Raw genomic sequence first — 17,292 nt, forward strand, 5'->3', positions numbered from 1 at the left:
AATATGCAGTCACATCACCCACTGCCTGCCTCATCTCGTGAATTCACTTTGTAGTAAAGGTGTCAGATACAAGCTTGTGGTCTGACACAAACATGTGTAGTCTTCTTATCTGTCCAGTCCAGTGTTAAATGAGATGGAGCCAAAGACATGCTTAAGGTATGATATTCAGGCTTTGCTGCAACCCTTTCCAGATTTGAAACAAAGTAAGAGGGCGACTTCACAGAAATTCCTCCGACTGGCACAGCTACAAGTGACTCGAAGAGTACAATTAGTCACTGTATTTGCAAATGTCTGTGCTTCAGTAAATGTTTGGTCTAGATAGAACGGGGGAAAGACGAACAGCCCGTGTAACATTTATTAGCAAGACAAAATAGAAAAGCGAAACAGGAAAGACATATTTCTACACTAGCTTGGTGATCATATATTCAATACACTGACCTCTTTTATACAGTTCATAGTAACACGTGTCAAGCATTAAATACACACCAATAAATTTACAGTGGGAGAAATAACAAAAGCCATAGAGGATGACGGGTTTGGGTCTGGCCTCACAGGGAGTGAAGGCAGAGACCGAGTGGCCACATAACGTGGCAGCTGACTATTTAAAAAACAATTTAATGCGACAGCTGTGTCCCTCGGTCATAAACAAACAGCAGGTTTACTCTGTTTCAGTGTTGTTCCACTGTGCTTTTGAAGTATTTATTAAAGCAGAGAGTAAAATGTGAAGAGAAAGAGTCTCTTATGGGTGTAACACAATGGTGAGACTTGTTTTTCACTGGTTATGTATATAATCAGTTTTGTATTCTTGTTTGCCTGTTTTAGTTAAACAGTGGTAATTTTATTTTGGTGATTTTATGACCTACAACACTGTTTCTAAAAAAATAAGTACACTTTGAAAAATAAAAACAGAATGCAATAATTTAAAAATGATTTAAAACCTATATTTAGTTGAAAATAATACAGAAATATATCAAACTGTTTTTTAAAAAAAGCTCATTTAATGGTTTGCCAGCAACACTTAAAAAAAAAATTAGGAAGGAGCAACAAAAGATAGCAAAAGTGGTTCAAAGCCAAAAAAATAACTCATTATGATAAAACTTAATGAATAACATTATTATACATAAAAGAGAAAACCTAGAAAAAAAAGTGAACCTGAAAAAGATTCACAGTTGCACACACAAACTTTGGAAACACATAAACTTTAAATAAACCTCATTTTTTTCATAAACAGGATCAAGAAACACTGCCACATATTGTGGGCCTGACTACAGCGTAGCAGAAAATCTTCCTGTGGTCTTTGCAATCAAAGTCACGGATACTCTGACTTCTCCAAGCTAAAGCGCAAAGTGCACATTAATGATGGGTAAAGCTAGGCTTTGTGCAAACATTCAAAGCAATTGTGTCAACTGTTTTGAGACACTCATCCCTACAGTGACACCTACTGGCCAGTTTTGCTATTGTCACAGGTTGACAATGCTCTTCTTCTCTAAATGACCATAGAGAAAAGTGTTGCACACTTCTACCACTCTATCAATAATTATGAACATGTTTTGAAGAAATGCCCATACAACAAAAGGAGAAAAACCTGTAAGAACCTTAAACGACAAAGCTGTGACTGTAAGCAAATGCTATTTCCTCCCTTTTAAGTTTACATAAATGTGGTTGTTTCCGCTGTTTTGAAATTCAGTGAAATGTAAACAAACCAATTTATAAAAGGTTTGTTTATTGTGACAACAATTTCAATGTCACCTACTTTGTAGGTAGGGTGTAGATGTAGAGGTGGGGAACTCCAGGCCTCAAGGGCCTGTGTCCAGCAGGTTTTAGATATCACCCTGGGTCAACACACCAGAATCAAATGATTAGTTCATCACCAGGCCTCCGGAGAACTTCAAGACATGTTGAGGAGGTAATTTAGCTATTAGAATCAGCTGTGTTGGATCAAGGACACATTTAAATCCTGCAGGACACCGGCCCTTGAGGCCTGGGGTTCTGCCACCCCTGGTGTAGAGTGTAGGCCTCAGTGATCTTTATAGAAGATGTTTCATTTACAGTAGAACGAATGTAGCTAATTATACCAATGAAAAATTAACGTCTATGTAAATATGTTTATTCACAAATATTAGTTTTTCAGCTGTTTTGCGGATGAGTTGGCTTCTTTTTTTGTAACTTACCTCCCTAGACGTGGCAAAAATCTTTTCACACTTACTGTGGGTATACACGGGTATTTTTTGCCAAGCTCTAAAGGTGTGGATAAACAACACCTTATTCATGCCATCATCAGTGACCTCTACAGTGGCATCAGCAGTTGCACTATTGGTGCTATGAGTTTCACTAACCCAGCTGTCAAAAATTTCCTACAATCTCTGCTGAGTCCTGAGCTGTGGTTACTGCTGCCACTCCTGCTCCTGGTCTCGGTCCAGCTGCTGCTGACTTTCAAACTTTCTGGAAGTTTGTGGTGACACCTGGTGTGGTATCGCCCTCAGTTGATTGTTAGTATCAACTGAGGACGAACGCACCAAAACTTGAATTAGCTGTGATCACATTATGTGGGTGTTTTGAACTGCACTGTGTTTCAGAAGATCTGCGAATAAGAAGATCTGAAATAAGCTCAACACAGCATTGAAGTTTTAGTATGGAGCATCCCACCCTAGTGCAAATGTCACAGGTAACATCTTTAAAGGGCCCACTAATCCTAAATAATATGAAATGGCGTATTCGGGGCCCGATTTTTATTTTTCACTTTAGTTTTAGTAGGGTGACTGGACAAAAAATGGAGTTGGGTGATTTAAGAATGAAAAAAACTGGACAGCAAATATGCCTCTTTTCTTAAGAAACATTTTATGAAGCCCCTGTAATGAAAGCGTTACATGATCACGTATATCAAAAAAAAAAAAAAAAATGCATGAATTTTGGGGGAAAAGGAAAAAAAAGGTGGAGTTGGGAGTGAATTTCCTGATTCAGATATTCATTTTCTGGATGCTGCCATCCAGAAGTGTTTTTAGTAAAGGTCTTGCTCATTTTAGCAAGTGTGCCAAACTTCTGCAAGTATTACAACGGCATGCTTCTGTCCAGATGCTACATATTAGTACAGCTTCATGAAACGTATATTTTATAAACAGTTTAAGTACTCCCCCACTCAGACCCCGTTCCCAACTTTGTGTACTTGGATGAGGTGTTACAATGATTCATGAAACCACTTTTCGAGTCTATGCAAACTTCACAAAGAGCAAGGCCTGATCTGCAATCTAAGTTTACTTCAGTTTACCTCATTTGTCAAATTTGGACTGTTAACTAAACCCCAACATGCTCATTGCTCCGTCCTCACGTCACCTCGTCTCCTGTAACCCAGGCAACAAGAGCGCTAAAAATAACTAGGGACCCAAAGTAGATCAGCCATTTTCACTGTGGCCTGTAATTCCCTGCATCTAAAGAAAGGTACATTTGAAAAACTTCATAACAGCAAAGAGTGAAACTGCCGCTTGCTTTAATATATTCAACATTATGCCTGTTTCTCAGGTAGAAAGAAAACCACTTGGGCAAATGACTCAATATGTGTTTGCTGCCAGGAGAAGCTGAAAATCAGGGGTTTAAATCATTGTCAATCTTCATTTTGTGTGATGGCATGAAACATAGCATGATCTCAAAAGATAACGTCAATTACATTAATAGTTTCATCATATACAATAATTAACTTGAACACCTCATATGAACCCCAATCCTTGTTTCTACCTGAGAAACTCCAAATCAGCAGAAATAAAAACTATTTTTAGAGTAATTAGGGGTAAAACGACACTATAACAGGCTACAGAAGCTAATCGTGTCAGCTAAGAAGAGGAAACTGATGCTATAATTCACACAGGCTCACACGGATCCTTTCCACCTTGGATCAGCGGTTCAGGTGTGTGGTGGTGTAATGGAGTGGGTGATTTCTTTTTAATTTTGTTTTGTTTTTTTGCCAAACTTTGGCACATTTAAATGCCACAGCCTACCTTCTTACCCACATCTTTTGTTATTTGCTCTCATCGTCACAAACACAGTCAGGAGATCTTCCTAACGTAATGTGCAGTGCTTCAAAATACAGATTTTTACAATAACAATTTAATCTTCTATGTATAAATAATTTCTGATCTCTCTCGTGTTTTCAAGCAAATCCATTCAAAATATGTCTTCTTTAAATGAAGACATATAGGGCCTATTAATGCCAACTCACCAAAACACAGAAGTCCACTTACTTGTGCAGTACTGCTATCTCATTCTCAATGCTGTTTTCCTTGCCCTCTAAGGCCTTCTTGGGGATACACTTGACGGCCACCAATTTCTGAGTCCTCTTCTCCTCAGCCAAGACCACCTCAGAGAAAGCCCCGCTGAAACACAAACACACAAGTCTGTTAGACCTGAGTTTATTTATCCCAGGGGCTTCAGCTTTTCACATGCGTCGCTGACACTCTACAGAAAATAAGAAATTCCAGCTCTGATGTTAAACTGGTCTAACTTTTGTAATTCTTGGCTACCAGCATCTAAAAGCTAATATAAATTTTAGCCTGCTGATGCCAGATTGTGTTTATTTTTAATATCAGCCGCCTCCCGAAGTCTTTGGCGTGCTGAGCCAAGTTTTGGAAAGACTACAACCTGGTGGGATGAGTTGGAAGCACCAGTATTAAATATCGAGGTTTATCTCAGTGACAAATGTTGATACTAGCCAAAGGATTTTAAGTCTGACTCATGTAATGCTGTATATCAGTTGTATGCTACAGTTTACATTGTCACAGATTGAATAATGGTGTATGTGAAAGTCCATATGAACAATAAATGGGGAAAAAAATAGCCTTTTTCCCCCTTTTGGATGTATTGCAGGCTTCATAAAACTTACTGTTATGTTATAAAATTCCCTGTCTTCTTATTTATCTGTATTTGTTTCTAATTTATCTATATTCAGGGGTGCACATAAGTGGTCCGCAGGTGCGCATTCGCTGTCAAAATAAAAGACGCGCACCAGATAAGAAGTTGCAACGCACGTTTTTTCACGGTATATTCTGCACCACATCTCTGTGCGTTCATCATTCATCGTTCAGCTCCAGTGCTGTTCAATAGCTATAACTCCTGAACCACAATGGTAGGCTTTGACACCGCAATACAACAGAGACAAGGTCACGGTAGCTTCAATGCAACGTTTTGGTTTCTTCATGTGTAATGTAACTTACTGTTTCAAACTGTGATGGTTTTAATAAGATAAAAATAAATAAATAAGCAAGACTAAAGGAAAAAACATTGGTAACATAAAAATGACATAACACTCTCCCTGCAGCAGAAGGTCTTCTGATTACTGATTTGTTTAGCCTACTAATCAGTCTACCATATATTAAGCTGTACTTCACATACCAGAATAAATAAAAGGAAGAGCTTCCATGAAAAAACTAGGGTCTTCCTGATTTTTAATTTTTCATATTTTCCCATACACCTAAATTACAGAGCCTTTTTAGGGGAAAAAAAACAGATGGAAAGACCACTATGGCACATAATAATCCTGGTAATTAGCCCTAAAGCTTAACATCTGTGCATCCCATACCTATGACCTTATGCTGTGTTTACAACACATAGGATAGACTGTTGGGATGATGAAGTGGGTAGTGTCGGGTATATATTTGGTTTTCTACTAAGTGCTAATGTTGGATGAATCTGAGCGTTTTGAAGTGAATACATTTCTTACAGTAATGTGTAACACAGGCAAATTTATTAATTTCAAAGCTTTTGATACTCTCATGCTTGAATTCACTGGATCATTCTCACTGATTTTTATGAATTTTTAGAATAGAATTCAACTTTATTGTTATTGCACATGTCACAAGTGCAGGCAACGAAATGCAGTTTGCATCCATCCAGAAACTGCTTTAGCCATAATATAGATATATTACAAAATATATATATATAATATTATATAGATATATAAAATATATATTATTATAAATGTATATATAGTAATTATAGATTATATATATACAGATATATATAGATAGATATATATATATATATATATATATATATTATATATATATATATATATATATATATATATATATATATTAGCCATAATATATATATATATATATATATTAGCCATATATTATATATATATATATATATATTAGCCATAATATATATATATATATATATATTATCATTATATAATATATATATATATATTACATATATATATATATATATATATAGCCATTATATATATTATATATATTAGCCATTATATATATAATATATATATTAGCCATTATATATATATATATATTAGCCATTATATATATATATAATATATATATAGCCATTATATATATATATATATATATAGCCATTATTATAATATATATATATATAGCCATTATATATATATATATTATATATAGCATTATATATATATATATATATATATATTTAGCCATTAATATAATATATTATATATTAGCCATTATATATATATATATATATATTAGCCATTATATAATATATATATATATATTAGCCATATATATATATATATATATATATACTAATCTATATATATATATATATATATTACAGGAATGGGTCTATTATAGGTCATTTTTGCAATGGTGGTTCTTCCAAAAGTCTTATTGCACGAGGTCATCACTCTCAGTCAGTTTATTTATAAAGTCCATTTAAACACAACACAGTGCTAAACAGCAAGTAATAACAAGAGTGAAAATGTTTAGAACAATAAAAATAATGATTTTATCCAATATTCTTCAGGTAGGAGTGTCAGGCAAGCCATTACACAACAAACACAAAAATCTGATTTTTTTATATCTCACCTGAAGAAAATTTGAATTCTAGTAAATGATGTGTAGTTTTACAGGAAAGTTTACATAGCTTGAAATAACTCACAATGATGTCTTGCGATGAAGCAGTAATTCACACTACAACAGACACTGATAGTGAACAATGTTTGTTTTTTGTTTTCTCAAAAAAAAAAAATCTATGATCATTTCAGTATTAGCTGCCAATACCATGTTCAAACATGTCCCTGTTTTCTTAAAACCAATGGTACGATAAAAACTCAGATCAAAAGTGAAATCGGTTGTTATCGCTCTGGTTCCAGGCAGTTGTTTGTGTAGACAGAAAGGAAGGACATGCATTCAGTCTAGAGATTTACAGATTCATTATTACTGCCAAACATGAAGACTTGTTTTCATACCAGCGACATCTGAAAAACAAGCAACTCTCTCTTCTCTGTAAAGTAATCCCAGAAAAAAAGAATCCTGCAAAACACATTTACATTCATAATTCAAATTTTAATTTTAAATAAAATAAATAAATTCTTGAAAGAAGGCTGATTTTGCCTAATGTAATTTATGGCTCATGAGTTATATCAGGATTTTCCATAAAGGGACACTGTGTTGGCAAAGGTCGAGTGCACTGAGCAGTGATAGATGTCGCCTGCAGTCCTATTTTGGCTCAGCGTTTGTGTTCCTGTTTGCATTTCTTGCAGTATTTATAACAGTTGTTTGTGTCTTTTGCTTTAGGAAATTACTTTCGTAGTGAAATAAAGCCCATGATCAGTGTAACAAACTCAAAAATTGGGTTCCCATTTTGCTACTACTATTGAAATACACACTGCCATGCATGACATTGTGATATTTCAATTTTGACATGACAGGCAGTGGTGCACGCTGAATAACACTGGCAATGGCTTCCTTACAAAATAACTACAGTGAAACTGCTTGCTTCCTGCTTACGTTTAAAGAAATTGAATATGCAAACAGAGGGCTTTCAATTACCTTTTTTTGGTTATCAAGCAAAATTCGTAAAGACAACAAATGAACAGTAGTTGAGCTTAGATACATATGTTTTACAACGGGTCCTTCCACAAACTTTATGCAGTGACCCTCATGCAGGTCTCTGGTGGTGTTAACTACAAAAACTCAAAGAACCCTGAACCAAGATCTTGATAAGACTAACTGTGAGTGAGGCTTTGTGGTCGTGTGTCAACAAGAAACTAAAACTTGTGCAGGAATGCCATCTGCTTTGGCAGAAATCCAGCTCTGTGGAGGAGGTTGTCACTGCTGCAAATTCCTCTGCAGCATCTGGAGAATTTAGCTGACATTGTCCATGCTTCCACTGACAAACCAAAAGGGCTCTTGGGAAGTGTCAAACAGTGGTTCACAGAGACGGTCTTTGACTACAGATATTCAAGGGGGGGATTTTATTTGTTTCGCAAGATAAAAACTGTATAACCATTTTGCCATGTGAAATGATCCTGATGTATATTTGCCTGACTTGAATTGTTTAAAATAACTTTATATTTATATTTAACCACATTTTGCCATAACCCCCCCCCCCCCCCCCCCCAAGAAAAAAAAAACTTTTACGTTCTTCACTTCCCATCACAAAATAAGACTGGTCATTGTTTTTATGTAGTTCCCAAAATTACTTCCCTATTTTCTGAATATCAGGAAACAGTCCTTCACTGCGTTGGTCCTTTAAAGTGATACTTTTACTGAGCAGCAGCCTTGACGGCCACTGATTAATAAAAACAGAAGAAGCAAACACAAGTTCAGCCAACTGCCTTCTATGCTTGTCACCACACAGGAGATGCCAAACAAATGTAGCAGCAACCCTCAAGTACTGTTGTTATACAACTGTTTTACAGTAAATTATCTGAGTATTATTTGATGGGTCTGCAACTGGCACCGTGCAGCCTAAAAAAACATGAAGAATATAGAAAGGATGGCTGTGTCAGGTGAGTTTGCTGAAGGTTAATCCTAACCAAGGTTTCAGTTGGATTATAAGGTAAACAAACGTGTTTACAGAGCTGTTCCCGTTCCAAACAGGATGTTCTAATCAGCACCATGGGAACTGTGTCCAGAAACAGGAAACACTCAGTCCCCTCACCCTCACGCACACACAGGCATGCAGACATGGTACGACTGGAGAGCTATTAGCTGCTAAGCCCTTAATGAGGACTAGCTTGCCATTATACAAACAGTAGGGCATTTCTCAGAAAAACACTGTGTAAATACTTTACACAGTGGTTTCAATATATACATACTGTATACAGTCAAATATAGAAAAGACATATACACATGTAGGCCTCACACAGTTTAAATATTTGCATAAACTCCGTCTCTGTTGGTTTTACACCCCACCCAAACATTTGAATAAGATGCTGGGTTGTTTTTTTTATTATTATTATTAATTTTATTCATCGTAAATGGTCAAATGTCAGCAGACCCCTCTGTTTCTTCTATTTTGAACACAACACCTTTTTTATTTTGTTACTGTTGTATTGTATAAAGTAAGTGTCAGTGATGATGCAGATATGTACAGCACATATGCCAATTAAAATGAACTCTGCAAAGCAAACATTAAAAAAAGAAAATTAACAAGGAAGTATTTCTTATGTGGCAGTGACGTTTTGAGAATACTAATCTTCTCTGACTATCTGCCGTGGAAAAAGGACATTTCTTATTTCTCAAACTCACAGCACTTCTGCCATCTGTCCTGCTGAGAAGTTGGTCAAGAAGGTATGTAAACAGATGACAAAACTGTAACTGTGGAAAGGTCAGAGAGACATAGGGAAGGACCATCTGGCCCAATAAGAGCTGAGAGATACCCAACTGTGAAACTGGACCTGAAACATAAAAAGACCATCTTTGCTCTGTGGGCCTCCCAAACATGAAGAACAGCACAATCAAACCACAATCACTCTCGATTTACATATAACAACACAGCACACAGACACAACACATCAGTAAAATGTGGTCATCTAATCCTAAAGGGAGACCCATTTAAAATTCTTGAATTACCATTTTTTTTGCTCCGTCAAGGCAAAGACACAAATCTGAGACAGTGAAAAATACTTGTCTGTCTGTCAGCAACATCACACAAAAACTGCCAGAATTTAGCCTACATTAACCACATCTACCTCATGAGTAAATAATGTTGCCTATGTTGTGTTTACAGCCTATTGTTTTGAATCACCTGATCAAAACAACCATTTATACATGGCTAATATCTCAAAATTATACACCGTGCCTCCTTTGTCACTGGCGCCTTGATGCAGCAGGTTATGACAATATCAAAATACATCTCTCACTTCCAACTCATCACATATGGACACATGTATAAGAGCCCTTGGCATCAAATCACATAAAGGCAGTGGTTAACCCATCCAATACAATGGGTTAACTTTTGGCATATTTTAACTCAAACTGAAAGTTTTTCCTATATTATATTCCAATATTATACTATACCTTCAAATCTTGCTAGGCACACCTAACAGTGTGCCTAGCAAGAAGTGAAAATCAGTAAGTGAAGATCAAATAAACTCAGAAGCTTCCAGATTATCCTCCAAACCTTTTCTGTCATTGAAAGCCCACCATTACCCCTCTGCATTGAACACAAACTAGCAAAGCAATGGTGTGGAGCTGCGATGAGTATGTTTGCATTCTGTTCTCCTAGTTTACACATCTGCAGCATTAAACCTTCCTATGGGGCTAAGACTTGCTGTGATTGCATACCGAGTGAGGATGTATACACATACTGTTTTAAATAAACCATTTAAAAACCATTAAATAAAATAAGGCAACACGGTGGCACGGTGGTTAGCACTGTTGCTGCACAGCAAGAAGGTCCTGAGTTCAATTCCACCATCAGGCTGGGATCTTTCTCCGTGGAGTTTGCATGTTCTCCCTGTGTTTGCGTGGGTTCCCTACGGGCACTCCAGCTTCCTCCCACCGTCCAGCTTGTGGAGATAGGTTAATTGATTAATCCAAATTGCCCATAGGTGTGAGTGTGAATGGTTGTCTGTCTCTATGTGTTAGCCCTGCGACAGGCTGGCGAGCTGTCCAGGGTGTACCCCACCACTCGCCCTATGACAGCTGGGATAGGCCCCCGTGACCCTGAAAAGGTTAAGCGGAAGCGAATGGATGGATGGTTTAAAATATGACCTACTGATATTGACAAAGTGCACTAAAGACCAGCACCATGGCTAAACTATGTTTTTTAGTGTAATACCTCAGTACAATCCACACTACAGTTCAGTGAAGTAATATTACATAACCAAACCAAGAAAACCAAACTGCTACATCTAGAGCTATGAGCAACATGGGGAGCTACTGGCTAGAGTGAACTCATCAATTCACCAAAAGACAAACATTGCTCCTGAAGTCTGTACTGTTGTCAGTCTCTGAATGGTGATAGCAGACAGACAGCAATCCCATGATTCCTATGTCCTCTCTAGGTTACTATCCAAATATTTCTGTAACTGTAAATCTAAATATTGGGAACACTAACAATTTACTTTTAGCCATCTGATCTGTTCATGAGACACCAACAAAAGATATTTTCTGACTTTTTATATGGAATACTATTTGTAAATTAAAACAGCTTTAAATCTACAAGTACACAAGTGCTGGCATCAATAATGGTCAGCTTGTAGCATGAAAATTTTTCAGCAGAAAAAATCTGTCCTTCACTGAGAATAATTAAGCCACTCTGACGATACACAGTCTATCTGGACCAATCATCTCATGACGTAGCCTCTGCAACTTACATTGTTTCTGAGGATAGAAATTCTTGGTTTTGTTATCTGCTATTTCCTCAATAAATAACAAAATGAAACACTCTTAAACTGTCATCACAAAATAACTGATGGTTTCAAGTCTGAACTATGGCCAGTGCAGTAAGAGGTCACCTTACCAACTCCAGTTAATTCAGAACACTGCTGCCTGGATTTTAACTGGCACTAAGAAATATGAGCATATTTCTTACTCCAATAATAAATCAATGTTAAACTTAGACTGGCTGACCATTCAATTTTGTATCCATTTTAAAAGAAAAAGCTACTTTTAGAGGCTACCTTATCCACAAGGGGGGTCACCACAGCAGGTAGCTCTCTAAAAATGCACCTCATGAGGTAGCTTGACTTCACAAATCTTGTTGTCCTTAAAGTATTTTTTGGGAAAGCCAGAAGCTGTTCACTGAAAACTGTGTCCATGGAAAAAAACACACGCACACGCACACACACTATTTTGAATTTTGGATTAAGTAAAATCCAACTTTGAATTTTTTGCCGTTCTCCAGAGCCCATAAAAAGGTATTTGGGAGAGCCATACAACAATCCCCCAAAAGCTTCCATTACCTTGAACCTTGCCCTGATATACTGAATGCTCATATATACATCTACCTGCTAGTAAAGATTATGTTCAACTATAACTTAAGGTATTGCATGCAGAGCAAGTTGCAAAAAAGCAACAAGAAATTTCTAAAACTTTTTGACATGGAAATGCTAAGTATATACATACATTTAGGGAAGATTTACCCTCAAAAAGTGCACTGTAAAAAAATCAAGTTGGTGTTTTGCATTGATAAGCTGGTCCTGCTGTTTCAGAGATTCAGGATTCATCCAATTCCCATGAAAAGACAGCAGCAAGGAGAATTTTATGGTTTGCTCCAGAAGCTGAAGCTGTATCGTAAATGCTTTCGTACATATTTCAGGAAGTCAATGGGGCAGTTTGAGCTCCTGTTGGCATAGTTGGGACCACAACTGAGGAGCCAGAGAACTCATTTCAGAGAGGTGATTGCGCCTAGCTGTTTATCTGAGGTAAAACAGTATTAAGTTAATAGTTCCATATCATTGTATATTCACTATCGATGTGCATGTTAAGCTACAAGGACTCTTGTTGCTTAATATAGTAGTCTGATTACTAAATATTTTACGTGTCCTGTGTTTAAAGGCCTTTAAAGTCTTCACTAATTGATTTTGTTTTATAGCTTGATTATTTATGGATTCTGACTCTCTTTGGTAAACAAATTAAATTTCCAGCACGCACCTCTTTGCAGTACGCTATTGGACAGGCATCGACAAAAGACAAAGTAACAAGAAGCTCTTAAATAATGTAAAAAATCTACCCAGCTAAAAAAAAAAACAAAAAAAAAAACACACACACACACACGCACGCACACACACGCACACACACAGAGTAGTTTGCTGGTAGTTTGAGTGTTGAAAGAGATCAAAAATAAAATTTAAAAAGGAATGACTATTTGCCATAAATTGGCCGGAAAAAGGACAAATAGACATAAATGGTTACTCTTGGTGGATGTTTACATAGCTCACTGCTATCTAGAGGCCTAAACTCTGTTACTACCAGAGCTTTAGTATCCATTTAAGATAAAAATAGACCCAACTTTCCACTGTTTAACCTCCACTTACTGGCAGGAATTGCTTTGAAGGACATACATGAAAACAAAATCCCCCAATCAAATCATATAGCGGAGTATAATTAAGTTAGACAGCAAAGAACACGCATCCCTAAGGATTTCTTGGATTGGAGATAATAAGCGCATGGAATGTCTTTTCAAGCCAGTTTGCTGATATGTGGACAGCTTGAAATGTGAGAAATACGGACAATAAAGGATTATAACAATGGAGAAGGACTGTGGGAAGATGTACATGACAAGCCTGCGAGTGTACTAAAAGCTGTTAGGGGGATATATTGCTGTGAGCAGATGGAGTTGCCTAAGTGGGCCAGACAGTGGGCATATATGTGTGTGTGTGTGTGTGTGTGTGTGTGTGTGTGTGTGTGTGTGTGTGTGTGTGTGTGTGTGTGTGTGTGGATTCAGGAACTGCAGGCTATGCCATACTGAGTTGCAGACTTCTGTTCGAATTAGGTCAGGGCAGGGCTGAAGGGCTGAAGGTGCCATAAGCAGGGATGGATTTTGAGGATTGTGCTGTAGTTGGAAATAGTTCTAAACTGTCATTGTTCCAAGGAATGGTTAAACTCCACTGATCTGTGCTATGGCTGCTAGAGTGTCTTAATGAATGCATATTTAGAATGCAAAAATCTGTCCCACTTGATTACTATTTTTGGAATTTGAAACTGAAAGAGCAGCGAAAAGACAGAATAAGCCAGAGACACTATTACGAGGACACAGTAATGTATTGTCTTGTGCTATGCTTTACAGTACTGGAGCAAAGCCCCATCCACCTTCTTCCTTTTAATATCATCTATTCTGCAGCTCAGGCTCAATTAAAAAAAAAATAAAGAAAACCAGTCTTCTTTTTAAGCTAGCTATGAGGTGATAACGTTACAGAAAAAATTATACTTTGGGGGTTTATGTGAAGATTAAAAACTGACGTTATAATAAGCACTATTACGGGAATACGATGGGATAAATATGGTGGTAAATGAAGAGATGGGAGAGTTAGGACACAGACAGAAAAAAAGAAGCACGGAGAGATGAAAAATAGATGAAGTGGGGCAGCTCTCATGCTGTGAGATTCATCTGCTCCATAAAGGTGGCTGTTTCTTTTGTCTGAACGGCTTTGTTAATCATCATTTTGAATTCGTTTGATTCAACTTCACACACAAATGCTGTAGTAAAAGTGAGTCTGTGCTTATTTTCCTTCAAACTCCATGTGTGTCTGAACCTCCACACTACACTTTAGACTATAAATATGTTGGCATAGGGATGTGTGGGGTGATTGCTCACTTATTACTTGGAAATATTGCACAACACAGCAACGAAGTAATGAATTGCAGCAATATGGATTCAGCAGCATCATCCAAATTCAGACGATATAAATATAGTAATTATGTATAGGAACTGTATTACTTTACAAGATTATGGAAATACTATGTAAACACAATGTTTGTGGCAACTAACTGTGGTTGAGGATGTAATACACACTCAATTTCTGGGCAATCACTTTCATTTGCAAAGTGACTGCACAGGTTACCTAATGAGATGCAACCTCCAAACAACTGCAGTACATCTTGGACTCACTTCAATCCCTCTCTGACAAATTGGCAAAGAATTCAACTAACTGCCATCTAATTTAGAAATACAGATCGCCAATCAGGTGCAAGCAACCTGACTCAGTAAGAACCAATGAGTGCAACTTGTCTACGCTGCAAGTTGCTCGATTCTGACTCAATTGATTGTGCAAAGTTGACATTTTGCAGTTAAACTGGCCCCTACAGCAACTACGTCACCATCTGAAGAAACTTCTTTCAGCTGTTTCCTTATTTACGTGTCACCACACTAGATGGCTCTTCATATTTGCATATCCCCCAAGGGATTTGTGTCTCCTCCCAGTCTTAAAACAGGGACCATGTTAGGCACATGAGTGGGCCACTGCACTACAAAGCCACGGTATCATTAACTGTGCAGGGATTTCTGAATTTTAATTTCAAATCTCTGAAGTTCTGGCTGCACTAAATAATTAATGTGAATTCCTGTGTATGCAGGTGGCAACAGGTTTGCAACATACCACAACTGATTTGTGATTTTTGCAGTTTAATCACAAACACAATGCACATCTGTAATCTGATCCCATTCAGCTGCAAACTGGCCACCACAGTCTGACTCTACCTCGTTGCTGTTTAACACTGCCTTGCTGGGCCAAAGTCACTTTGAAGATGGCAACTGACTGTCATCGAAACAGTCATTTCAATGACAATGAAACTTTGAACGGGTGAGTGCAAGATCCAGACAAAGGCCCGCAGCATGTCCCTTAATTACTATAAGATTTATATACTATAAGAGAGGTTAGTACGTGTTTTAGAGACCGTGGTCTCTCTAAATCAGAGTTGTCAAACATAATGCCCAGGGGCCATAACTGACCTAGTAAAGACTCCAATGCGTTTTTTATTTTTGTTTGCTTGTTTTAAACAGCTTTTCCTACAGGCAGTAAGCTAACAGAACTTTTTTCTGTAGTTTTATACATTTATTTATGAGTTCTGACAGATTTTTGTCATTTACTACGGCAGCATTTTTATCCTTGTAGAAAAACTGAGCTGTACTGTTGAAGCTGCACTTCTTTTTCTGATAATAAATGGGATTAAATGCGTAGTTAAACATCTTTACACTGACAGAAAGGGGAGTTTGGCTGAATCAGCCCACTTAAGCTCAAAGTGGGCTGAATGTGGCCCATGGTGTAAAATGAGTTTGACTTTCCTGCTCTAAACAATAATATGATTTACTGTAAGAACATTTAATGCTACAGCGTGGTCAAAGCCTCATCTCTGGTCATGCAAATCATCGTCATTCACAAATGAAACTGTGCGTAAAAGTGCCCAAATAAACACACTCAGACGTATGAACATTTAGTGCTGAGTTATTGAACCCTTCCACTCAGGAGCAGAGAGCCCTTAGACAGAGAGGCAAATCAGTGTTAAAACCCATGTAATAGCCCAGAGGCATGAGTATGAGGTAACAAGTGGAGCAAAAGGTTCCTCTTTTCACTAACAGATTGTGTCCCAGCACTAACTGTTGATTCTGTACAACAAATCAACAAAAATCTTGAATCCAGCATTTCACTGAGAAACATCAGCAACACAGTTTCATATCACAGAAATACACACTGATGAAGTTAAAAAGATTAGTATCTCATCCATCTAATTGACACTAAACAATATAAGCTCACTCTGAAGTCTAGCACATAAAAATATCTGTGCTCTTTGCTTGGTAAAAAGAGAAGAGAAGTGATGAATGGATCCTCTTTCATTCTCAGAGTTGTCAAGTCAAATGGGGGAGCTGAAGGTCAACAAGAGATAACAGAAATAGAGAGGTTTTATTGATTATTATAATTATACTGCATGTGCCTATAAACATACACAACGGGGCAGAAAAGAAAAACAAGTGTTGAATCCTTTTACTCTCTGTGCCTCTCCATCACCCCCGCATGTACAAAAACACAACTCTTACCAAATCAATTGCAGCCAATAGCAGATCCTACAAACAACGAGGGCCACTGGGTCACCATAGAACATGACTGACGAAGACAGGCAAGGGCCAATCCATCAGCCATAACGATTTTAGATGATTACACCATGCACCCCTGCTTTTTCTGTCCACTTCCTCCTATAGCCAGTCTCTTGTTGCTTTATCTCCTCTATGTTTTGCAATGTATTCTAGGCTAAAAATACCAAGAATTCCGCCTTACTGCTCGCGGCATGAGAACATGTGCAGCCATTTAAATGTCAAAAAAGTCAGCATGGTTCATTTGTGCAGTTTATCATCACTAAAGAAATCTCAAAGCCTGTGGCAAAGTGTGGGAACATTTCTTGCAAAGAGATGTTTACAGGCACTACAGTGAAAAGATCAACATCTTAACAACAGAAAGAAGGGAAAAAAAGTGAAATAATGGAGGACACTGGGATTCAAATGACATAATAGGTCATCTAGTCTTTGAAACATAGAAACAGTTTCAAATACATAACTACTGACACTTAAAAGCAGATTCACTCATATTTT

The 17,292-nt window shown here is 37.2% G+C and overlaps 1 protein-coding gene across 5 annotated transcripts in view; it reads right to left on the bottom strand.

The window, feature by feature from the left end:
• Positions 1-17,292, bottom strand: part of camk1b (calcium/calmodulin-dependent protein kinase Ib) — a 40,188-nt gene that overhangs the window by 10,410 nt on the left and 12,486 nt on the right. For all 5 annotated transcript variants that reach the window (XM_005918504.3, XM_005918503.3, XM_005918505.3 and 2 more), the window contains one exon: positions 4,233-4,364. In XM_005918504.3, coding sequence (XP_005918566.1) covers positions 4,233-4,364 — 132 coding nt within the window. The remainder of the gene's footprint in view (positions 1-4,232; positions 4,365-17,292) is intronic.

This window comes from Haplochromis burtoni, unplaced genomic scaffold (assembly GCF_018398535.1).
Source record: "Haplochromis burtoni strain Fernald_Lab_line unplaced genomic scaffold, NCSU_Asbu1 Contig_32, whole genome shotgun sequence".
In the NCBI taxonomy this organism is placed as follows: domain Eukaryota; kingdom Metazoa; phylum Chordata; class Actinopteri; order Cichliformes; family Cichlidae; genus Haplochromis; species Haplochromis burtoni.